Consider the following 24,121-nt stretch of genomic DNA (forward strand, 5'->3'; position numbering starts at 1 on the left):
AAATGGCTTTGAAAAATGTGACAGTGGGTGACGAGAAGCTTTTTCTGGGAATTAATAATTAAATGTGGTTAAGAAGAAATTATAAATATAAACCATTTGAGGTGAACTGGATGCTGTGTGTGTGTGAGGACAAAGAACTCCCTGAAGAAGCCCACTGGCAAGAGAATGGAGGCAAGTTAGAACCAGCTTTGTAGATACAAGCATTTTATATGGGTGTATTCTCTTATTATTTACTCCCACTTATTTGAGCTAGTGCCAGTGCTACCTTCAGAATGACTCATGGAGGCTTAAGATGAGTCATCAGTTTGAGCAACAATAGGTCATGACAGATGACCAAGAGCTGTATATATGCACCGGAAAGTCTGAACTGGAACATCAGGCCATATGTTTACCCCATGAGTGGAAATGAAGGGAGTGGAATGATCCGTCCAACAAGGTTCCCTCCCTCTTCATGATGTTAGAGATGGGATCCACCTCTGGGGTTGGGGTTGTAGCTCCTCTGAGAAGTCTCTCCCTGCTCCTCAGACCCCGGCTTCACTCCGGAGGAAAAGAAGCCCTGACAATTCCTGCCAACTCAGAGGGGGGAAAAAAATACTATTTTGAGAAGAAGAAAAAACAAAAAAACACTGAGACAAGAAGCGCCACACCGCAAACCAGAACAGGGTTTAATTTAGGAAAATATGACCAAATCTTCCCTGCGGTTTAAGAAAAGCTGAAGCATTTTTCTTTTTGAGACCACGGTGGAGAAATTCAAACATGGCTGCCTGGCTGGTTATATAACCAGCACATGGCATTGATTACATATACATATTTCCGAGTCAGTCGGTAATCTGGCTTATGGAGTCTGTATTGGTGCTTTGTTCCTCAGGTTCAGTCTGCCCAGCCCTAGGGAAAGTACATGCAAAGAGAATTAGCCACTTCTCAAAGAGTTTTCCTTTTCTTCCCCTTAAGAGGACTTCCGTTGTTTCTGTGTTTTAAGTCGCTGTGGGTCGTCAACCATTTGATGCTGGCAGCTTCAGACCTGGTATGATTTCATGGTCTGCATTGCACTTAAGTCACACCACTGTCAGCGAAAAAGTCTTGTGCTGCAAGTTTGAGAGATTGTTTGCAGTGAGAAAATGTTCATTTATATCTGTACTTTTTGCTCTTTCAACCTCCTGCCGATCCGCCCTCCCCTGTTCCTAAAAGACAAGTCTGTCTTTGATGTTGTTACCCCATAAAGACCCGGCATGTGCTTTGTAGGTTAAAGCACCACATGCAGTGTTTTATAGGCCTGTGCTACCAATTCCCTACCTCTCCAACTCATGCTTTCATCTCTCTCTACACATATGCACCTATCATCCTTTCTTTCGCTCTCTCTCTCGCTCTCTCTCTCACCCACCCTCTCTCTTTCTCTCATCCTCTCTCTCTCTCGGTCTGACAACAAGGGCTCTCACTGTCTCAGAAAGTGAAGATGATCTGGTAGGGCAATATACAAGTTTACTGGACAGTCATGAGAGCACTCTGTTGAAAGTACCAGACTCTTACTATTCAGGGGGACAAGTTGGGGAGGGTTTTTCTGCTAGGTATGAAGTCATGTCCTGAAATGGTGGACTAAAAGTCTATATGTAATGTTTTTTTGTTTTGTTTTTTTGGATACAACAGGAAAATAGTTTCAGAAATGTGAGTACTTCCAGTACTCTCTTTATAAGACGGCAGGTTTGACACTTTTCCAATGGTAGGGTAACTCTACAAATGAGTTGCATTAATAACACTCAGTGGCACTTTCAGGCCCCCTATTTCTCTGGTCATGTATTTCTGGACATGCTTGCGGTGTTCCACACATTCCATGAGACGCTAGGTAACCTATAGGGTCATTTTGTGTAATTTTCATGTACCATGCCTGCTATTGTGAATGAATTTTCCATTTTTGAGTACTTTGAGTGTGTGTGTGTTAGCTGGCAATAAGGGACAGCAATTGAATTGCCATGTCTAATAGCCATATCATCCTGGGCCGGTAGCAGAACTAAGGGGAAAGTTTATGATTAGTGTTTTACAACAAGACAAACCTTAATTGTGCTGCTCACATCAAAGAAAATGTAATTCCGTTTTAATACCCCACCAATCTCATTCCGGAAACCCAAATAGATTTTGGAACACAATCTCTTGAATTTTAGCATTGCTACAGTCAGGGAATGTTTCGAGATTATATTTGAGACAGAGCTTCATTTGGTGTGTCTGTCTGTTCCCTGTCAGGGAGGAGTGCGGCCCCGAGGGTGCTGGAGCGCTATCGGGCCAGAACGCAGGAGCAGGCCTCCCTTAACCGTGGCCTGAGTCGCTCCATGGGGTCGCTGCCCATCCAGGACCTGCTGAGGGCCGAGGAGGGGGCGACAGCCCCGCAGTACCCCCCTTCAGACTACTACCACCCGGGCTCAGAGTCCTCCGCAGAGCTCTATCCCCACCAGAACCAACACCACCACCCCCAGCAGAGAGGCAGGCCAGTGGAGCTGGACCGCAGATCTCTTCCCTACCAAGGCACCAGCAAAACGTGGGCCTCCTCCATGGACCTGGCCCGCATCGACCCTGACGTGTTGCGCTTCGGGGCCCTGGAGGACGCCAGGCGGGGCAGCAGCGCCCTCAGCACGCGCTCGGCGGGCAGACACAAGTCAGCCTCGCGCGTCTCCAGGGACAGGGAGTCCTGTTACTCTGAGTTTGGGGGCCTGGAGGCCAGGAAGCTGGCTCACCACCACTCGGCCATGTCGGTGAGCTCGGCTGTGACCAGCGCCTACGACAGGCTGAAGGAGAGGCAGAGGAAGCTGCAGGTGCTGCGGCAGGCCATGGACGGTAAGGACCTGCTTGGTGACTGAATGTGTTCAGGCCATGGACGGTAAGGACCTGCTTGGTGACTGAATGTGTTCAGGCCATGGACGGTAAGGACCTGCTTGGTGACTGAATGTGTTCAGGCCATGGACGGTAAGGACCTGCTTGATGACTTAATGTGTGATGGGTTTTAGATGGAGATGATGAGTTGGAACTCCAAAAGCCTGATAAACACGGTCGATGCACTGTCCCCAAAGATGTCTATCTTTGCTGCATTTTGAGGTGAAATGATTGACTCTCGCTATGAGGATTTGCCAGGGTTAGATGATGTCTTCGAGGCTAAGAGAGAGGCCGTAGGGTTTAGGTTGAGAGAGAGCATCACAGACTTTCTGGCGACTAGTCTTATTGCTCTGTCATCTAGATATGTACTGTATTACTGCTGATATCATGTCCTGCTGCAGCAGATGTGTGTGTTGTTTTTATGTGTGGAGGTGGGGGGAATCTTTTGGTCCCTACAGGAATAGAAAACTCTAGAAGAAAAACTAAGCAAAAAAACGAGGGAAAAAAATCATTTGAGTTCGGGTTAACTTTTGTGTTAGTGTTTGGGAAAACATGATTATGAATGGAATTGATTTTGGTCCTCACAAGAATAGCCACACAAACGTGTGTGTTTAACTACTATTCGGGGAAGCCTGGTGGGAGTGAGTGCTGGATATGCAGCTTTATTTTGCCATCGAGCATGAGTCAGTGGCAGTGGTTTCCAAATGCCTGCTTCTAATTAGAGAAAGGGATAATTCTAGCCTGTTAACTCTCACACGTAGGGCCTAGTCTCGCTCTCGTCTCGTTCTGTCTCTCTCCCCCACACATCACACACACACGGATGCACAGGAGCGCACCCAGGCGTCAGTCACTACACACACACGTACTGTATGTCACATAGCACGAAAGTTAATCGACAGTGTGGCGACCACGAGAGCTGTAAGCTACCCTGAGCATATAAGTAGCCTTTCAAAGTATTTAAGAAGCGCTCCAGAGTCACATGTGGCACATGCATGTTTACGTCCTCCCCTGATTCGTCGGTGTCTGGCAGCCATCTGCAGATGGGGAGTGTACGGAGCCAGGCACGGATGAACAGCCTCTTATAATAAACCCCAGCCTTCCTATCCCCCATCCTCCTCTGCCTCCTCCTCTGCCTCCTCCTCTGCCTCCTCCACTCCCAGCTCCAGCCTTCCTGCTCCACTGGCTATTTATAACACTGACTGACTGAGCCACCAACCAAAAGCATTCTTTTCCTTGACAGGCTCCGCCCCTGCATCCTCCCTCCCCCCCTTCATCTACTGATTATATCTGTCTCGTTTATTGAATATGGGGGTGTTGTGAGGAGAGAAGCTTCTGTCCTAGGGTGAAAGGCGAGAGTAGGTCCTGTTTGTGCCTGCCTGCCTGTGTTGAGGGTGGACCCTCATTGCTCATAGCACCCAACCTGATAAGAAAAGAATGGATGGATATTGGAGACCAATGCTGACGCAAAGGAATGCCGACGACCATTAGGACTGACTCGGGCGCGAAGCCTACAATGGCCAAACCCAAATATTTTTGTATTCTGTCCCCAGAGCTATTCTGCTCCAGTATGAATGGAGGTAATTGAGCACAGACCATTTGTGGGGGGACTGTAAAATGTGTTACTTGGCAGAAATTCTCTGTACTGTTTTCTTTGGGGAGTGGGGGGGGGCGGGGGGAGAGGGTGGGGGGGTTGTATTTATTTTTTCTCTTTGTTTTCTGCTTTGAAAGATTGACATGACATGGTGGTGCAGCAGTGGTGGATATCCTCTCAGGTGTTCTGCGTTGAGACTAGGCCCCTCGACTCACTCCTTTTAAACCTCCCTCCTCCCTCCCCTTCAGTGCCAAGGTGCTTCCATCAGGGCAAAGTTTCCTACCGGGCCCCGAGTGGCTCTGTAAGTGGAGTCATGTGTAGCGGATGAGGGAATTCCAAATGTTATTGGACTTTCCGGTGTTTGGTGAGCAGGTCACATGGCTCAGGGCTGGGCTAGGTCAGGGTGGGCTGGGCTGGGCCAGGATCTGTTCCGGAGCGTCGCTACAGAGACAGGAGGAGGGGGGGGGGGGGGGGGGGGGAAGAGAACCTGCATGTTTCTGGATTTTTCCAAATCAACGAGTTTATTTGTGAAAGCTTCCAGCTGCCAACTGTGGAGGGCCAGTTAGGAGGGGGTGAGACGTTATTTATCACAGAGACGTGAGGCGTGTCAAGCTCTCTCTGCAATGTCTGCAATGCATACCTGCAGTGGTTCAAAAGAGTATCTTGCCCGGCTATATGGCTGGTTTGTACGTACCAGTACTCTGCATGTGACCAGCTGTATAAGCTCAGTAGACCTCGCTAAGCTGTGTTCTGGACAGGAACAAACCCTGCCTCTGGCCCCAGACACAAGTCCTCCCGTAGATGTGAAAGCACAAAGGAAGGATTCAGGAGGGTAAAGACAGGAAGGTACTTGAAGGTTTGTTGTTGTTTCAAAGCCTCGTCATATTATTTAATTTTTTTACAATTCTTTTTTCAATTCTTTTTTTATGCTAAACGGTTGTGGAGGTGCTGGGCTGGAGCGGGCTCCCATGATCCCCTTGCTGTGTGCTTCTGAGGGAAGCTCTTCTCAGCGGGCCACCAGACTATAAATAATGGGAGCGTCTGAGGTGCCTCCTCCCTCAGCCTTACCCCGAGGGCTGCAACATGACTATGCCGTCTCGACAGGACCAGATATGGTACACTGCAGCGCAGCATGAGTTGAACGTTAGCCCCGCAGTTAAACTGATAGAGCTTGTTTCTTTGAGCTTGTCAGGTGACTCTGACAGTGAGAGGGTTTGGCAAAGTGTAAATTATGAATGGATAGGGCTCCGCTGTTGATCGCTGCACACCCATAAGCTCTCGGGGCTAAATGCTGAGTATGAGATTTCTCTCGCACCCCCTCATTTCAGTCTTCTTTTTCTCTCCTTCATCTCTCTCTTCATCTCTGTTCCCGTCTTTCGTTTCTCTCTCTCTCTCCCTTCTTTCTCTTTCATCTCCCTGTTGCTCCTTTTCTCTCTCTCTCTCTGTGGTGTGTGTGTGTGTGTGTGTGTGTATAGCGTGTGTTCCTGCTTGTTACAAAGTCACACAATTGAATAGTTCCACAAAAGGATCCATCCTTGTGAATCCGCTGATAATTGCTCCATCAATCTTTTTGTCTTTTCCATTTTCTAAGCATTTGTATTTTCTTGTAATAATAATCAACCACAAACAACAGGTCAAAGAATGGGATATAAACTGGAATTTTTACCTCCCCCCCCCCACACTCTCTCTCTCTCTCTCTCTCTCTCTCTCTCTCTCTCTCTCTCTCTCTCTCTCTCTCTCTCTCTCTCTCTCATTGCTCTGCTCCCGTGTTTTGGCTGAGCTAATGTTAAGAAGTCGATTCCAGATTAGTGGGGGGGTGTCTTGTGGTCGTGCTGCCCCTTCCCTGGCTGGGGGCCATGTCCTGAATGAGAAGCTGCCCTCTCCTCCATGTCCTGAATGAGAAGCTGCCCTCTCCTCCATGTCCTGAATGAGAAGCTGCCCTCCTCCATGTCCTGAATGAGAAGCTGCCCTCTCCTCCATGTCCTGAATGAGAAGCTGCCCTCCTCCATGTCCTGAATGAGAAGCTGCCCTCTCCTCCATGTCCTGAATGAGAAGCTGCCCTCTCCATGTCCTGAATGAGAAGCTGCCCTCCTCCATGTCCTGAATGAGAAGCTACCCTCTCCTCCATGTCCTGAATGAGAAGCTGCCCTCTCCATGTCCTGAATGAGAAGCTGCCCTCTCCTCCATGTCCTGAATGAGAAGCTGCCCTCTCCTCCATGTCCTGAATGAGAAACTGCCCTCCTCCATGTCCTGAATGAGAAGCTGCCCTCCTCCATGTCCTGAATGAGAAGCTGCCCTCTCCTCCATGTCCTGAATGAGAAGCTGCCCTCCTCCATGTCCTGAATGAGAAGCTACCCTCTCCTCCATGTCCTGAATGAGAAGCTACCCTCTCCTCCATGTCCTGAATGAGAAGCTACCCTCTCCTCCATGTCCTGAATGAGAAGCTACCCTCTCCTCCATGTCCTGAATGAGAAGCTGCCCTCTCCTCCATGTCCTGAATGAGAAGCTGCCCTCCTCCATGTCCTGAATGAGAAGCTGCCCTCTCCATGTCCTGAATGAGAAGCTGCCCTCTCCTCCATGTCCTGAATGAGAAGCTACCCTCTCCTCCATGTCCTGAATGAGAAGCTGCCCTCTCCTCCATGTCCTGAATGAGAAGCTGCCCTCCTCCATGTCCTGAGTGAGAAGCTGCCCTCCTCCATGTCCTGAATGAGAAGCTGCCCTCCTCCATGTCCTGAATGAGAAGCTGCCCTCTCCTCCATGTCCTGAATGAGAAGCTGCCCTCCTCCATGTCCTGAATGAGAAGCTACCCTCTCCTCCATGTCCTGAATGAGAAGCTACCCTCTCCTCCATGTCCTGAATGAGAAGCTACCCTCTCCTCCATGTCCTGAATGAGAAGCTACCCTCTCCTCCATGTCCTGAATGAGAAGCTGCCCTCTCCTCCATGTCCTGAATGAGAAGCTGCCCTCCTCCATGTCCTGAATGAGAAGCTGCCCTCTCCATGTCCTGAATGAGAAGCTGCCCTCCTCCATGTCCTGAATGAGAAGCTACCCTCTCCTCCATGTCCTGAATGAGAAGCTGCCCTCTCCTCCATGTCCTGAATGAGAAGCTGCCCTCCTCCATGTCCTGAATGAGAAGCTGCCCTCCTCCATGTCCTGAATGAGAAGCTGCCCTCTCCATGTCCTGAATGAGAAGCTGCCCTCTCCTCCATGTCCTGAATGAGAAGCTGCCCTCTCCTCCATGTCCTGAATGAGAAACTGCCCTCCTCCATGTCCTGAATGAGAAGCTGCCCTCCTCCATGTCCTGAATGAGAAGCTACCCTCTCCTCCATGTCCTGAATGAGAAGCTACCCTCTCCTCCATGTCCTGAATGAGAAGCTACCCTCTCCTCCATGTCCTGAATGAGAAGCTACCCTCTCCTCCATGTCCTGAATGAGAAGCTACCCTCTCCTCCATGTCCTGAATGAGAAGCTGCCCTCCTCCATGTCCTGAATGAGAAGCTGCCCTCTCCATGTCCTGAATGAGAAGCTGCCCTCTCCTCCATGTCCTGAATGAGAAGCTGCCCTCCTCCATGTCCTGAGTGAGAAGCTGCCCTCTCCATGTCCTGATTGAGAAGCTGCCCTCTCCTCCATGTCCTGAATGAGAAGCTACCCTCTCCTCCATGTCCTGAATGAGAAGCTGCCCTCTCCTCCATGTCCTGAATGAGAAGCTGCCCTCCTCCATGTCCTGAGTGAGAAGCTGCCCTCCTCCATGTCCTGAATGAGAAGCTGCCCTCCTCCATGTCCTGAATGAGAAGCTGCCCTCTCCTCCATGTCCTGAATGAGAAGCTGCCCTCCTCCATGTCCTGAATGAGAAGCTACCCTCTCCTCCATGTCCTGAATGAGAAGCTACCCTCTCCATGTCCTGAATGAGAAGCTGCCCTCCATGTCCTGAATGAGAAGCTGCCCTCCTCCATATCCTGAATGAGAAGCTGCCCTCTCCTCCATGTCCTGAATGAGAAGCGGCCCTCCTCCATGTCCTGAATGAGACGCTACCCTCTCCTCCATGTCCTGAATGAGAAGCTACCCTCTCTTCATCTACTTTATTCATTATAATGGATAAACCAGGGACCAACTTAACTGTATTACCATGGCCTTCAAACATTTTCTCTGGAAATCTATATCTCTAACACACACACTTACAGACAGAGGCGTCCACAAGCAGCTGTACATAGTCCTACTAGACTGTTCCAGGCAGAGAGTAGAGGAGGCGTTAGTCAGGAAGCACCTGTGTCCACTGCCTGGTTGGTCCTTCTCCTAGGAGAACTGCAGATAGAGCTGCTCTGTTTAAAGGTGACGACGGGTCGGAATTCAAACCCTTACAGCTGCCACAAGGATGTGTCATAAAGACTCAGACTACAGGCTCAGCTCACCCAAAACAAACATGCTGATTCAATTGATTTAAACGTTATCGAAGATCAGTCGTAACAGTCTTTAAAGTAAAAGAGGAACCATTGACAGCCATCCATGTAGGATCGAGGGCCATGCTGATACTGCACTGAACCCTGCCTGACCCCTCCACAGTAAAATGCACCCTACATCTGAAACCTCACATGTTCTGGTAAGAAGTAGGGAGGATCTCAACAGTGGCCAGTGTTGTGGAAACTTAGCCACAGCACGTTGCGGGGGCTAAGTCAGAGAACCCGGTCTGCAAATCCCCTTCTTTACCTCAGTAGTCTCCTTCTTTACCTCAGTAGTCCCATCCTTCACCTCAGTAGTCCCCTCCTTCTTCACCTCATTAGTCCCCTCCTTCACCTCAGTAGTCTCGTTCTTCACCTCAGTAGTCTCGTTCTTCACCTCAGTAGTCCCATCCTTCACCTCAGTAGTCTCCTTCTTCACCTCAGTAGTCCCCTCTTTCTTCACCTCAGTAGTCCCATCCTTCACCTCAGTAGTCCCATCCTTCACCTCAGTAGTCCCATCCTTCACCTCAGTAGTCCCCTCTTTCTTCACCTCAGTAGTCCCCTCTTTCTTTACCTCAGTAGTCCCCTCCTTCTTTACCTCAGTAGTCCCATCCTTCACCTCAGTAGTCCCATCCTTCACCTCAGTAGTCCCATCCTTCCCACACCCTCTTTCTGTATTGTCATCTTAGACACACAGATGAATCCCCAGCTTTGCGTTGACAAATCAGGAGTTTTAACCTGCTGAGCAGGAAACTGATGCAGAGCTAGGTAAGAGGTGGCTTCTCATGGTTTAAAGGGAATTTCACATTTCTTCCCGAATTTCCCCATTGTGGGACGAATAAAGGTATATCTTATCTTCCGCATATGAGTTTTGCAACAGAGTTGCTCCACGGATGTCAGAATGATACTGCTATTTCAAGTCGCAGGTAGACCAGTTTATTTGGGCATCGTCATCATCATGATACACTATGACTGGACGCTTACAATGCTGCTGGTTTGTAATGCTTACACAAGAAAGATTCTGGAGAAGAGAGTGAAACCTGTTTGGAACAGTGAGTCGTCTCTTAGGTATTCAAGCTATGAAGTTTAGACTGAGACAGAAGCCAGACTATCTGGTTCCTTCTGTACAGGCGGAATTATTACTGGATGTGATGGCTGAGGTTTACCAGCATCGCTGTCTTTGTTATGATGGACAAGGAGTCAAGAATGATAGATTGCATATGTGCATCACATTCAAATGATTACTGGAGGAGCTGTTGGTAAAACTGTTGGTTTAGTACGGACACCTTGGCCCTCAGCTCCATCTACTGTTTTCTCACAGATTTCCTACACGTTGAACACAGATTGGCACACCCGTGGTGATGCGCATGTATGATTGTCAGGAGGCATCACATACCATTCCATACATACACACTCTGAGCAGTTATTGTACATGCTGGGTCTTTGTGTGTTTACCCAGACAGACATGGGGGATTTGAGCTTCATCCAGTCCAGGTTTTTGGGTCAGAATGAACCCAGCAGGATTTGAAGTAACACAGTCTGGAAATCAGCCTCTCCACAAATCACCATGTGTGGACTCATGTGTGATGTATGTATTTACTGTTAAGCCAAATCCCCCCAGGTTTTTTTTTTTTTAGATTTCCGGTCGTAAAAAATGTATAAATAATAAAGACTGTTGAATTAGCTAACTTGAATTGACAGTTCAAGACAATTAAAACCTGAACATGTGAACTCGGATGTGTGTGCGTGGGGGGGGGGGGTGCGGGGGAGTATGTGATTCTGGGATTAACTGCTGGCGATTCCACCCGACGTGTTCGCCTTGAAAATGTACATAACCTCCCATACAAAAAGCCGTGTTAGCATATTTCAGAAACTTGGCCTAGCAGCAAACGACATAATGCAACCAAATGTTTCTCCCTCTCCACCCAGACCCCATCCACACCCACCGCAGGTACCAGAGTGACTACAGCTCCTCCAGTGAGAGCCCCTCGGTCGCCTCCTCCGACCCCGAGTACAGACAAGGTAGCATCTGCTGGGGTGGGTTGGCATTTGTCATCCAGGGAAAACAAAGACCTGAACGATCCGAGTTTGTTTAGGACTACTAGTTGTATCTTATGATGCTCTGAGATGACAAGGCACCACTGTTTTCATGCCAGCACCAATCAGATTCCTTGATTTGAGTCATCTGGATTCATCTTAGTGGCAGCTGTGTGTGTACTGTACTGCTAACTTGCTTGTGTTCTGTCTGCCGTAGCTAAGAAACCAGAGGAGGCGAGGAGATACAGCTCCCAGGCTGCTCTGTCAGAGCAAGACGCCTCGCCGCTCTCTGCCCTCAACACACACAGACACAGGTACACCACTGCACGCACACACACACACACACACACACAGACACAGGTACACCACTGCACGCACACACACACACACAGACACAGGTACACCACTGCACGCACACACGCACACACACACAGACGCAGGTACACCACTGCACACACACACACACACACAGACACAGGTACACCACTGCACGCACACACACACACACAGGTACACCACACCACAGCACATACCCACACACACACACGCAGACACAGGTGCACTACAGCACACACACACACAGGCACAGCACACACACACACAGGTACACCACAGCACACACACAGGTACACCACAGCACACACACACACACAGGTACACCACAGCACACACACACACAGGTACACCACAGCACACACACAGGTACACCACAGCACACACACACACACACAGGTACACCACAGCACACACACACACACAGGTACACCACAGCACACACACACAGGTACACCACAGCACACACACACACACACAGCTACACCACAGCACACACACATAGGTACACAACAGCGCGCACACACACATATACACTTGCACGGACACACACATGCATGTTTAAACTGTATGGGTATATTGTAGCTACCCAGACTGCACTCATTGCACCCCCAGGACACGTGTATCCAGCACAGCGCGCACACATGCTCTGTGAGGTTCCTGTAACTGCCCACACAGCAACACACGGACACAGCAACCCATCTGCCCTAAACACACACAGGTGTGGGGCTACCTAGCCAGCCTGCACAGCCTCATCCCCTCCCTGGCCTCTCGTGGAAGCTCTCCACCCTGACATTCCTGTCACGCATGTTTCAAATCCCCCTCCCCTCCATCTCCCATATAAGTCCACATACCCTAACCCAGGCAAAGCACCTGTTAATGGTCAACCGTAAGCAGCCAAGGCTGACCTTATTCACACACCTTGTCCCAGATAGCCTCGATCTGAGTTTTTTTTATTAATTTATTTTTGGGTGGGGGGGTGGCGTGTCCAAGCAAAAACGGTCACGACACTGATGTCAGAGGAGGTCCCTTCCTCATAAAGCAATATGTACTTGAATGATCAATTGTCCGGTTCATTCAAACATTCTTACCCGATAAAAGTTCATGTTTACTCGCCGTAAGTCTTTCCTGGGTGTGTAGGTGTTTGTTCATCGGTAGCTCTCTTGCCCCCTCTGGTGGGCACATCTCAAACTACTTACTCTGTGGCATGGAGCATTATGGCTGTCATTGTGTGTGTGTGTGTGTGTGTGTGTGTGCGTGCGTGCAAGCAAGCAGATGTTGGGCCGATCTCCACACCACAGCTATGTCTGTGCTCTGATGTCACCTGAATATGAAAAGCCTCTTGTGTTGACAGTTTTACCAGCAGCTCCAATCAGATCCTCCTCAGCCCTAACCTGTGACACCAATCACAGACATAGATTAGTTATTTTTCTTTTTTGAGCTATGAATACAGTACATGGCATTATTTACATCCTTTAATGTAAAAACGTATAAACCTTCGGCAACTCAACCTAGGTGTAAGTGAGCCGTATTGATTGTCGAGTCTGTAACTGGTAAAGAATCAAGCTGCGGGTGTTCCTGTGCTGCTCGCAGGCTGCATGAGGGCGCTGCAGACGAGGGCCTGGCGGGGGCGGAGCTCCTGCTGCAGCGGCAGGAGGAGGAGGTCCACAGGCTCCAGGCTCACCTGGCCCACCGCCTGTCCCGGGCCAACCTGTACCCTGGGGACGAGCCCCTGAGCCTGAGCCTGCCACGCACCTCCATGCTGGACCTCCGGGACCCACTCAGCACCTCCGCACACCGCAAGGCTAAGGTCCTGACGCTCAGCAATGATGCTCCTTATGGAGGACCAGATAGTAGTGTGCTTTCCTTAAACATATTGTATACCTACTGTATTGAAATGTAACTAATACATTCAAAGGCACTCATGTATCATTCTCACTCACTCATGTGTATCATACTGTTGCCTCTGCACCCCCCCCCCCCCCCCCCCTACAGAATTTCTTTGGTCCTGAGTTTGTGAAGATGACCAGTGAGCCGTGTGTGCCTTTGATGGTTCCAGCATCAATCATGGTGAGGACTTGCTTTGAGAAATGGACACTGTCTCGTCACATTTCATTGTCGTCAGACCGACGAGGAGCACATAAGACACGTTTGAAGAGAAACTATCCCTTTCCTCTCTCCTTTTTACTGTTTATTATATCGATCGATCTATCGATGGCTTTCTTTTGCTGGCTGCCTCTTGCTCGCTGGCTGCTGCACTATAATTGCATGAATGGTTTTGTGGCGGCGTTCACGTCCAAGACAGATTTCCCTAGGGGGACAGAATCACGTGGTGTTGATCTTCCGCGGCTCTCTTCATCTCTTCCTTCACCCCGCCCCGCATCTCCCCCCAGAACAAGCGAGGGAAGCCAGAGGAGGTGCAGAGGAAGGTGGGGGTGATCCTGCTGAGTGGCCAGAAGCTGGAGCTCAGCTGTGACGTCAAGGCCGTGTGCAAGGACGTGCTGGACATGGTGGTGGCCCACATCGGCCTGGTGGAGCACCACCTCTTCAGCCTAGCCTACCTCAGAGGTACGCACCGAGGAGGGGCCGGAGAGCGAGGGGGGCCTGGGGCAGGTTGATATCGCTGGGTGTCTTGTCATAAGCTGTGTGTGTGCTATGTTCCTGCTGTTTCCCCATAAAAAAACCCTCATAAAAAGCGTGCTCACATTCAATATTGATCTGTCAGAGCCTGCACATTCGCTCCTCTAGGATGGAAGCGTGGCGAGTTCAGAACCAGGGAATGCATGTTATTTGTACTCGGGAGTAGGTTTACATCTTATTTCGGAACTGCGTGGTTTTGATGTTTGGATAAGGCAGTTTAGTTTGATATTGATTTTGTGTTTTTATTTATGAATGCTCACACACGTGAGTCACGCACTGTGCACTGTGTCCTAGGCTGCCACTCTGACGTCCCTGTCCACTTCTCTCTGACTGCAGATAACGAGTTCTTCTTCGTGGATCCTGATGCCAAGCTCTCCAAGGTGTCCCCGGAGGGCTGGAAGGAGGATCCCAAGAAGAAGAAAGTGGATGTCCCCTTTAATCTGTTCCTACGCATCAAGTTCTTCCTGAATGATGTCAACCTCATACAGTGAGAAAAAAAAACGAATTTGTCTAAACATGTCTCCACAAACAGACCAAAAACTCATTCTGGATGCTTTACTAGCGTGCATAGAATATTTGATGTCATCCCAGTATTCTCTGCTTTCTCCAGGCACACCATGACAAAACACCAGTACTACTTGCAGCTGAGGAAGGATATCCTGGAGGAGAGGGTGCGCTGCGACTCTGAGAATGCCATGATGCTGGCATCCCTGGCACTGCAGGCAGAGTTTGGTGACTACCAGTCTGAGGTAAGCCTCTACTGCAGTACTGTTCTTGTCAAATCAACGTCACAAAACATCCAAAAAGGTCCTCACCCAGCACAAGGAAACATTCATGTATCATGCTCTGGCATGTTATTGCAACTGGACATTAGATTTACAAAGTGTATCATCAGGATAATTTCCCCTCGGTAAAGTTCTACTTTACTCAACGGTCTAACTCATTGTTTCAGATCCACGGAAAGACCTATTTTAGATTAGAGCACTACCTTCCCGCCTCAATCCTAGACAAGATCGACCAGACATCTATCAAAGAAGAACTGCCCAAACTTCACAACACCTACTACGGGGTCTCCGAGTCGGAAGCAGAGTTTGAGTTCCTGAAGGTGTGTAAGAGGGGCCAGTACCAGTGTGTAGACCTGCACTCCATGGCAGACCTCTCGTCAGTACATAAGCCATATTCAAACTGGCCCGTTAGTGTTGGGTGTGGATGGTGTGGGCTGAGGAGGTCTGCGGTTTCCCCCCCCCATGCAGGTGAGCCAGAGGCTGACTGAGTACGGCGTTCACCTCCACCGCGTCCTGCCTGAGAAGAGGTCCCAGACCGGCATCATGCTCGGGGTCTTCTCCAAGGGCATGCTCATCTTCGAGATCCTCAACGCCAACCGCACCCCTGTGCTGAGGTTCCCCTGGAGGGAAACCAAGAAGATCTCTTTCACTGTATGCTTCTTCTTTTTCCCAGCAATAGTGGAGAAATGATTTGGCTTGATGTCCTACGACATGTCTACTGTACGACATGCAAACCAATTTGATGTCTGCACTCAGAAGCCTCATCTCTCACCTTCTGTTTGGCCTCAGAAAAAGAAGATCTGTCTTCAGAACACGTCGGACGGCATCAAGCACCTGTTCCAGACGGACAGCAACAGGACCTGTCAGTACCTGCTGCACCTCTGCTCCGCCCAGCACAAGTTCCACCTGCAGATGAAGGCCCGCCAGAACAACCAGGAGCTCCAGGATCTTGGTATGGGAGATGGTTGCAAGAAAGGGCAGAAATGGATAGTTATAATTTAAAGGAAATTGATGGTATATACATGTGTGCAATATTAAAGACTGTATTTTACAAGTTAAAGAAGCACATTTCTCATTATAAACTCAAAGCTATGTTTTTTGGGGGGATATGCGCATGTGAGAGATTGCTGCTGATGTGCCCGCAGAGAACTCCCCCCTGAGCAGCCTGCAGTACTCTCTAGGACCTGGGGACGTGGAGGGCTTGGGTCGGGCCCTGAGCTCCTCCAGCCTGGCTCCCAGCTCCTCAGCCCGCTCAGACCCCGACCACCCAAAGAGGATCTCCTACTCCGAGATGGCACTGAACAAGGCCCACGGCGGGCGGCTCCGCTCCCCAGACGAGCCCCTCTTCCCTGGCTTCACCGGTGCTGGAGTTGGTGCCCAGCCCTCCTCCAGGCTCCTGTCCCGCTCCCATCACAACTTGGGCCAGGTGCCCGAGTCGCCCGAGCACCGGGTGGCCGTGGCGGCCCCAGCGGCGGGGCACTATGGTAGCCAGAGCGGGCTGAACCGGGCCCAGCTCCTGGCCTCTCACCACCACAGAGCCAGCTCTGACACTGACTCCATCTCTGTGTCCAACCAGCAGAACATGTGAGTGCCTAGTATCCAGGTTCACTGTGTTCCTGTGTTGATATCCAGCTGATGTGTGTGCCCGATAAAGACTATGCAGCACAGTGTTTCCTAGTCCTGGTGAGACTCATTAGTGTGTTGGGAGGGGTGTGTGGAGGCTGGGGGGGGGAGAAACGTATTTTTCCTTTGCCTGGGGATTATCAGTGTTGCTAGACACTTCTACCTCCAGGTTTTAATGAGCTCACTTGGGGCGACAGGCGTGTGTGTGTGTCTATATGCGTGTGTGTGTAGGTAGGTGTGTGTGTAGCTGTGTGCAGTCATCTGTGCTCTGCTGACTTGTTTTTGTGTGCCAGTTTGTCTGTCTCATCTCAATCCCGCCAGACTTTAGGGTGGAGTAAAACCCACTCTTGTACAGAACAGAAAAGGCCCTCAGGCTCACAAGCCAGGACTGCTAGAAAGTCACTTTTTCAAACTTTGAGTTGATGAAGGGGTTTTTAAGTATTCTTTGAGATCCAGTCTGATTGTGGCTTCAATCAGAATGCCCCGCCACCTCTTATACTTACTCTCCAGCCCAACTCCTATCTGAAAAACACATCACATAATAACGCAGTTCTAATGTTCTTTGTTGCATTCTGCTTCCCTACCTCCCTCCCTCCTTCCCTCCCTCCCTCCTCCCCCTCCCTCTCCAGTGTGTTCGGCTCTCCAGTCCCAAGCAGCTGGAGCCTCAAGAGGTTCAAGAAGGAGTCCGACTCCTCCTCCATGGAAGACTCCGGCCACGCCTATGTAGTAGGTAAGGACAGTCTCCCTAGCAACAAAGAGACACCAGCCCGGTCCAAAACGTCCCTCTGCGCAGAGGGTCAAAATCACTTCATCGGTGCAGGTCGGTTCAGAAGTTCCACACGGCCTATTAGAGGAGGAGCAGAAAGGAGCCAGGGAGAAGGGGGGGGGAGCAGGAAGGGAAGCCATGGGCAGGCTGGAGCTCTCACTCTCTCCTGCTCATCTACCCTTCTCCTTCCTGCCTGTCTCCCCATCGCTCGCTCTCCTCTCAGATCAGTGGCGAGAAGGGGTCGGGCCTTAGGACACACCTCTCCCTTTGTTTTTGGTCTTCGCAAAGGAGAGGAAGAGTTTCGCCAACTGAATTGAACCCCGCTTACGTAACTGTTATTCATTGGCTGAATCCGGAGTTTGATCAATGCCCGTTTTTGTGTGGCTGAATGTCTGTTTGTTTTCGAAACCAGACCGACAACATTTATATTAGCATGCTAAAATAAGATGACTTTCATTCTACAGGAAGTCGTGTTTGTTCTCTAGGATAGCGTGTGTGTATATAGACAGTCATTGTATTCATACACACACGCAGGCAGACAGACTGGCAAGACACTCACTCTTTTGGTCTCTTCTCAGGAGTGAACATGCATAGCTCCGGTTTGCCCTCGACGCCTGCCTCGCTGTCCGTCAACAGTAAGTCTGTTTCCCTCCTCTTCAACCCTTCCCTTCTCATCCCCTCTGTTACCCGTGACCGATTGTTTTAACTAGGTTTTGGACTTGAGCTTCACATGTAATCCCCATCATCTATCTTGGGGGTTTAAATGCTGCCATTGCTGTGTATCTTTCCCATTTTTGTGGAACCAACAGAGAGAGCTTCAGAGAAGATTCGAGTCCACTGGTTCAGTGTTCTATCATTTAGAACGCTGTGTGTCCCTCCTGCGCTCTCAGCCCAAAGCTCTGGCTCCTGTCCCGTGTGACCTTCCTTTTCATCCCTGCTTGGCCTCTCTGTGAGGGCCCCATTAGCCAGCGGCACCAGAGGCCTGGCCTGTCAACACGGCCCATGTCCGGCTGCCTGACAGTTATTTATGGATACGCTGAAGCCTTAAGACCCTATTACATCCCCTGTGAAACGGATTCGCCATGCTCTGACCATGTAACACAGGCTGTTCTCTGGTTACACCCCACCACCACCACCACCAACTGACATCCCCTCACTGGAGCCAACAGAGCAGACATTAATCTTCCTCCTTTGTGATAGGCCAGAGGCAATGTCGGTCAGATATTTTTTAATGTTTTGATAAGTGATGTATTCAGCTTGAGGCGCCCGGGGAATGTTGAAGGCACCTCAATGTTGCTCCCTCCTCCTCACACACTCACACTCTGACTACCCCCCCCCCCCTTCTGCCTTTCCATTTCATGCAGATTCCCTAAAAAAGAAGCTGAACGCCTTGCCCTCCCTGGAGAGAGAAATTACAACCATAAATCTGAAGAAGGATGTGAAGTATGGCCTTGGTGAGTGTGTGTGTGTGTGTGTGTGTCGTCAGCTCTGGAATAACTCCATCCCGCAGAACGGAAGTCATATATCCCAGAGGGTGTTGGCCATGCCGACACTCAGGCTCCAATAAATGGCCTAGGGTTCTACCATGAGAGGGTTATCAGGCCCAGTGCAGACAGTCTTCAGTAGACGCCAACAAATGTATTTCCAGCTGCCAAGGCCTGAGTGGCTATAGGACGTGGAGACTGATGTGTCCCCAGACCAGACGGGCCAGCTTGTGATTCAGCTGAATCCTCCGCTAAAAGGCCACCCGCTGACGAGCTGTAGTTTTCCTTCCTGAAGCGGGGGTGTGGCTGAGAGCCAGTGAGGGTGTACTGGCTCTGACTGTGGGACTGTGTGTGCGCGTGCGCAGGCTTCCAGATCGTAGGGGGGGAGAACTCGGGCCGCGTAGACCTGGGCACTATCGTCAGCTCCATCACCCCTGGAGGGCCGGCTGATGTCGACGGCTCCCTCAAGCCAGGTCTGTGAGGGGCTGGAAGGAGAGCGCATGTCACCCCCACCTGAAGACACTGTTCACTTCTCTATTACAGCCCAGCCTCAGCGTGTGTGTGTCAGACAATATACTGGTCTGTGTCAAAACACGTGTTGACACAGCTGACACAGTTCCAGGGGCATAGGTTGGATTTCTAATTTGGGTTGGACACATTTATTTTCATAGGTAATTGGTTAGTTAGAGGACAAGTAGGTCATTTTTTTACATTTACATTTAGTCATTTTAGCAGACGCTCTTATCCAGAGAGATTTACAGACTTACCGCCAAATAAGCCAGGTAGGCCATGTGTACAGATAATTCTATAATACTTTTGAGCATATTTCACTCCACCTTTTGATTTTCAAAACGGCAATCATTTACAAATGTTTGCGGAGAAATGTCCTACCCATTTATGATGAAACCTATGCCCCTGAACAGAACCCCTTTTGCACATTGTGATGCTGGGTCTTCAACATTTGATCAGTGGTGTTGTGTCTAGTGTCATTGACTGGTGTGCATGCGTGTGTGTGTTCCACAGGGGACCGTCTCATCTCTGTGAATGATGTGGACCTGGAGGGCCTGCCTCACTCCACAGCCATACAGGTCCTCCAGAATGCCCCTGACGACGTGACCCTGGTAGTCTCCCAGCCAAAGGAGAGGCTGTATGAAGGTAGGATAGTCTGGCAGAGAGAGGCTGGATGAAGGTAGGATAGTCTGGCAGGGAGAGGCTGGATGAAGGTAGGATAGTCTGGCAGAGAGAGGCTGGATGAAGGTAGGATAGTCTGGCAGAGAGAGGGGGCAGTAGCTATGCGAGGCATGACAGGTCTCACTAACCGTCTCCCTGTTGTGTCTGACAGGGTCTCTCTCGGGGTGTGTTCCATACGAGAGCAAGCCTCCTACTGTGTCCTACAGCCAGCAACAGGAACTGGACTTTGAGTCTTCCTCCTCCTCCGAGCAGGCAGACAGAGGCAGTCCCAGCCCGCCTCCCCCCAGCGAGCCCACCCCCCCCTCGAGATCCCCGGTCCAACAGCGCGACGACAACCTCGGCTCGGAAGACTCCAAAACCAACCCCGCCCCCACCCCTCCCCAGGTCCCTGTTAACGGCATTCACCACAACCCGCCTACAGATGGCGCCACAGCCCACGCTCCAGCGCTTGGTCTGGAGGCCGGCCCACCAGCCCTGCCACCCAAAACCAGGAAGCCCAAACCCCCCGAGGTTCCCAAAGACTCGGAGCACTCTGACAGAGGGGACTCTGACATGGATGAGATGACTCATCCCAGTAGTCAAGACAAGCTCAAAGTGAAAAAGGTAGGGTCAGTGACACCCAACCAAAGCACTGCCTCAGTCTCAGTGAAAGCAACTAACTGAAATCGGAGAAGAGTTTTGAATATGTTGCAACAACGTCCGAGACATGTATGCCCCGTGATAATGATTTCGAGTTCACGTCCTTTCGCCTCGCGTCACGCGCGTTTACCGAACTGCCTTTTTTTTGTTGCAACAAAAGTCGCCCACCTGCTTTTGACTGTCCGTGAAACTAACGACGACATTAGTGTGCTTGCATTCATCGTTTGTTTCTCGATGCCAATGCAAGACCACTCTGAACTGTGCAGGCCGCATGCCTCTTTTCGGAATGCCCTGACCGTCCTTTTTCCCCACAGCCTCCTCGGCTGGTCCCCTCTGTCTGCACGGCCCGCCTGTTAACAACACTACCTTTACTGTCTTCTCTGTTTGCAGGACTTATCTCCCCACAGCCTCATGGAAAAACTAAGTGGTAATGACCCAGGGGTCAATAGTCTCCAACCAGGAGATCTATTTGACGTTGAGCTGTCCAAAAAGGACAGCAGCCTGGGCATAAGTGTCACGGTACTGTTCGGAAAGGTTTTCACTCTCTCTTTTGTTTTTGCTCCCTTCCCCCTCCTCATCTTGTGACTCGTGTGTGTGTGTGTGTTTTTGTCCCACAACCCGCAGTCTGCTCTCACAACTCTCCGCTTGGCTTCATGTTAGTACATTGTCACGCTCTATCTCTCGCATGCAGCTTTTCAAATTCAGCTTTTTTCAATTAATTAAAAAGTGTATGTTCTAAAGCCTGGGATCCATACACAGGTGTTTTTCAGAAGGGTAGGACACACTGTAGAGGACTGGGCGTGTTTTAAGACCCTCGCTCGTGCCTGGTTAGACATCTAGCTGAACGTGATTGGCTGCAGTGTGACCCGTGTGACCTGTGTGATTTCCTGCTATGTGATTCTCCTGTAACTCCATGATTGTGCCAGCATGCTTTCTTGTCTAGGAGCAACAGCTTCTCTTCAGTACAGCCTTACTGAGCCAGCCCCCTAGACCACATGCAGGGGTTACATGTAGTTTATAAAGTGCTCCCCGTAGTGCTCAGGGTGTATGGCATCACGAATGAGTAATTTGCCCATTTTCGATCTTATTAAGGAAGAGTATAGTGAATGTAAGGCGGGGGTAGGGCCTGGGTTAGAGCAGTAACAACCCGACTTGCACGAGCTTTTCACGTCATGTGATCTTCCACGCTGATCTCCCGCTTCACCGGCACAGCGCCATGATTGGAAAGCAATGAGCAGGACTTAGACTCATCTGATCATTCCACTTTAACCTCATCGTAGTCCTTCTCCAGCTCCGTAACATGCCACACAGTCAGTCATGTCCACCTCCCGCCCCATCCCACACACAGGTCAACCCTGAGCCTGCTCTGGGTGAGCTCTAACTGTTCTCTGTCTCTCTAGGGGGGGGTCAACACCAGTGTGAGACACGGGGGGGTGTATGTGAAGGCCATCATCCCTAAAGGAGCTGCAGAACTGGACGGTCGGATCCAGAAGGGTGAGCGATGAGGAGCTGGACCAATAGAAATGGAGAAGGAAAGAGAGCGAGAGAACAGTGAAAAGGTCCAATCAGATTGGATTTGTAAAGCCCTTTTTACAATCAATGTCACAGAGGGCTTCACATACACCCATTAGAACTGCACCTTCAAGGAAGACCAGGAGAAAGGGGCCATAGTAATCACAAAGACACGGATACTTGTATCATGCAAATGCCCTGATCCTAAATATGACCAAAAACCTGAAAGGAGACTAAAGGAGACTTGATCCAAAGTTGCCTCCTCAGAGAACACGCGGTGTGAGGGCGGTTTGTGGTCACGACTGTGTTGTGACCATGCCTCTGTGCTCCCTCCCAGGGGACCGTGTGGTGGCGGTCAACGGGAAGAGTCTGGAAGGAGCTACTCACAGGCAGGCTGTGGAGACCCTGAGAGACACTGGACAGGTCAGGCATGATTTATACGTGGCTCCAGGGTTGTGGTATGGCATTTATATCCATTTCAGCCCTTCAGTAGACACTTTAACGGCAACTTAGAATGAGTAAGTTTGTTTAGTGTGGCGACCATCTTGAATACGGGCCGTGCAATAACTATTAAACACTGACAGGTTGATTGGAGGTGTTTATCATCTCATTCCTCCCCTGTACCTCACTCACCTCTCCTCTCAACCCCCCCTTCCCCTCCTTCCTCAGACGGTCCACCTGCTCCTGGAGAAGGGCCAGCTGCCTGTGGACAGCGTCCACGCCCCCCTGACCCCCAAGAGCACCCCACCCTGTGGGACCAAGGACCAGGCCCAGGCTCCAGAGCCCAAACTCAAACCCGAGTACAGCTTCATAACAAAAGGTACAGCACACAATACAAACAACCTAACGGAGAACAAGGCTGGAGAGAAGGCACGAAACTACATGGATGCATATTTTGCCAGTGGCACCCCGCCATTCACTTCTGCTTAGAGTTTAATATGTGTGTGTGTGTGTGTGTTCTTGTCTCAAGACAACGTGTTTGAGGTAGGCCTGCTGAAGAACTCGTCAGGTCTGGGCTTCAGCTTCAGTCGAGAGGAGAGCCCCCCCGACCAGCCCGCCGGCTCCAGCATGGTCAGGGTGAAGAAGCTGTTCCCCGGGCAACCAGCGGCGGAGAGCGGCCTCATCGACGTGGGCGACGTCATCCTCCGTGTCAACCAGACGCCCCTGCGAGGGCTCTCGCAGCATGTACGTTCCAGCCAACGCAAAAACACAACCCGACATTTGTACATTCGCAAAACTGTGCGTCACGTAGGTTCCAGCTGTCCTGATTGGCCGTCCCTGTGTTAGGAGGTGATCTCAGCTCTGCGCGGGACGGGACGGGACGTGATGCTGCAGCTCTGCAGACCCGAACACGGCCTCCTGCCTGAGATGGACACCTCGGCTCAGGTGAGGCTCAGCCGCGCTTTTGACGACAGGCCACCCCGTGACGGTACGACCGGTAAACGTAGAACCTTTTTATGCTATCCACTTTCCCTCCCCCCCCCCCCCCCCCCCCCCCCCCCAAGACCCCCATGTCGTCCCCTCGCAAGGAGCTGGCGGTCCAGCCGGAAGCCAGCCTCGGCCTGGCCAAGAAGCCGTCTCCAGTGGGCGGCGGCGAGGGCAAGAGGCGCCTGGGGATGGTGGAGGAGGCCCTGGAGAGGGTGCACCTCAAGAGCCACGGCCGCAGGGACAGCTACAGCGACAGCACCGAGGGAGACGACGAGGAGGTGGAGGAGGCCTTCAGCCCCGCCCTGGAGCAGACCAGACAAGCCTGGGACCGGAGTATCTACCAGACCCCCAGCGAGAGCCTGGGCCCCGGCCGCGTCGGCCAGCTGGAGAACCCCTCCGAGCTGGATGACACCCTCCGCTCGGCCTACTACTCCCCTGACCTGTCTATGTGCAGGTCCGGCCTGAGGTAGGAGACTCTCGCCGGACGAGGCCGCTGTGGCTTCCCACTGTGTGTCCACGTGCTTGCGCGTGTGACTGTGGTCTGTGACCTTACAGAAGCCTGTGCTGAGGCCGTGACCTTGATCTTCCGGATCTCTCCGCAGGTCCTCGTCCTCCCCCCTGACGCCTGATCTGGAGGGCCCCCATCAGGCCATGATCTCCTCCCCAGACACCCCCAGCCCACAGCCCCTCCCTCCCCCTCTGCCCACACCCCTCAATCTCATGATGTCTACCAACGGCCAGGACGGGGAAGAGTTTGTGCCTGTAAGAGGGACAGACTGCTGGGGAGGGAGGGGCTGGG

General features: G+C 51.0%; 1 protein-coding gene across 8 annotated transcripts in view; it reads left to right on the top strand.

Moving 5' to 3' along the window:
- ptpn13 (protein tyrosine phosphatase non-receptor type 13) overlaps positions 1 to 24,121 on the top strand; it is a 41,432-nt gene that overhangs the window by 11,358 nt on the left and 5,953 nt on the right. For 2 of the 8 annotated variants that reach the window (XM_062477510.1, XM_062477513.1), the window contains exons 7-32: positions 2,236 to 2,823; positions 10,814 to 10,921; positions 11,139 to 11,235; positions 12,848 to 13,064; positions 13,250 to 13,324; positions 13,648 to 13,822; positions 14,231 to 14,381; positions 14,505 to 14,643; positions 14,847 to 14,999; positions 15,148 to 15,330; positions 15,469 to 15,631; positions 15,825 to 16,263; positions 16,932 to 17,032; positions 17,647 to 17,703; positions 18,433 to 18,522; positions 18,918 to 19,025; positions 19,576 to 19,707; positions 19,895 to 20,346; positions 20,773 to 20,916; positions 21,783 to 21,876; positions 22,232 to 22,317; positions 22,564 to 22,714; positions 22,865 to 23,079; positions 23,182 to 23,280; positions 23,400 to 23,788; positions 23,925 to 24,084. In XM_062477510.1, the coding sequence (XP_062333494.1) occupies positions 2,236 to 2,823; positions 10,814 to 10,921; positions 11,139 to 11,235; positions 12,848 to 13,064; positions 13,250 to 13,324; positions 13,648 to 13,822; positions 14,231 to 14,381; positions 14,505 to 14,643; positions 14,847 to 14,999; positions 15,148 to 15,330; positions 15,469 to 15,631; positions 15,825 to 16,263; positions 16,932 to 17,032; positions 17,647 to 17,703; positions 18,433 to 18,522; positions 18,918 to 19,025; positions 19,576 to 19,707; positions 19,895 to 20,346; positions 20,773 to 20,916; positions 21,783 to 21,876; positions 22,232 to 22,317; positions 22,564 to 22,714; positions 22,865 to 23,079; positions 23,182 to 23,280; positions 23,400 to 23,788; positions 23,925 to 24,084 (4,766 nt within the window). The remainder of the gene's footprint in view (positions 1 to 2,235; positions 2,824 to 10,813; positions 10,922 to 11,138; positions 11,236 to 12,847; positions 13,065 to 13,249; positions 13,325 to 13,647; positions 13,823 to 14,230; positions 14,382 to 14,504; positions 14,644 to 14,846; positions 15,000 to 15,147; positions 15,331 to 15,468; positions 15,632 to 15,824; positions 16,264 to 16,931; positions 17,033 to 17,646; positions 17,704 to 18,432; positions 18,523 to 18,917; positions 19,026 to 19,575; positions 19,708 to 19,894; positions 20,347 to 20,772; positions 20,917 to 21,782; positions 21,877 to 22,231; positions 22,318 to 22,563; positions 22,715 to 22,864; positions 23,080 to 23,181; positions 23,281 to 23,399; positions 23,789 to 23,924; positions 24,085 to 24,121) is intronic. The other 6 variants (XM_062477512.1, XM_062477511.1, XM_062477517.1 and 3 more) reach the window with 6 other exon arrangements.

This window comes from Osmerus eperlanus, chromosome 14 (assembly GCF_963692335.1).
Source record: "Osmerus eperlanus chromosome 14, fOsmEpe2.1, whole genome shotgun sequence".
NCBI lineage: Eukaryota > Metazoa > Chordata > Actinopteri > Osmeriformes > Osmeridae > Osmerus > Osmerus eperlanus.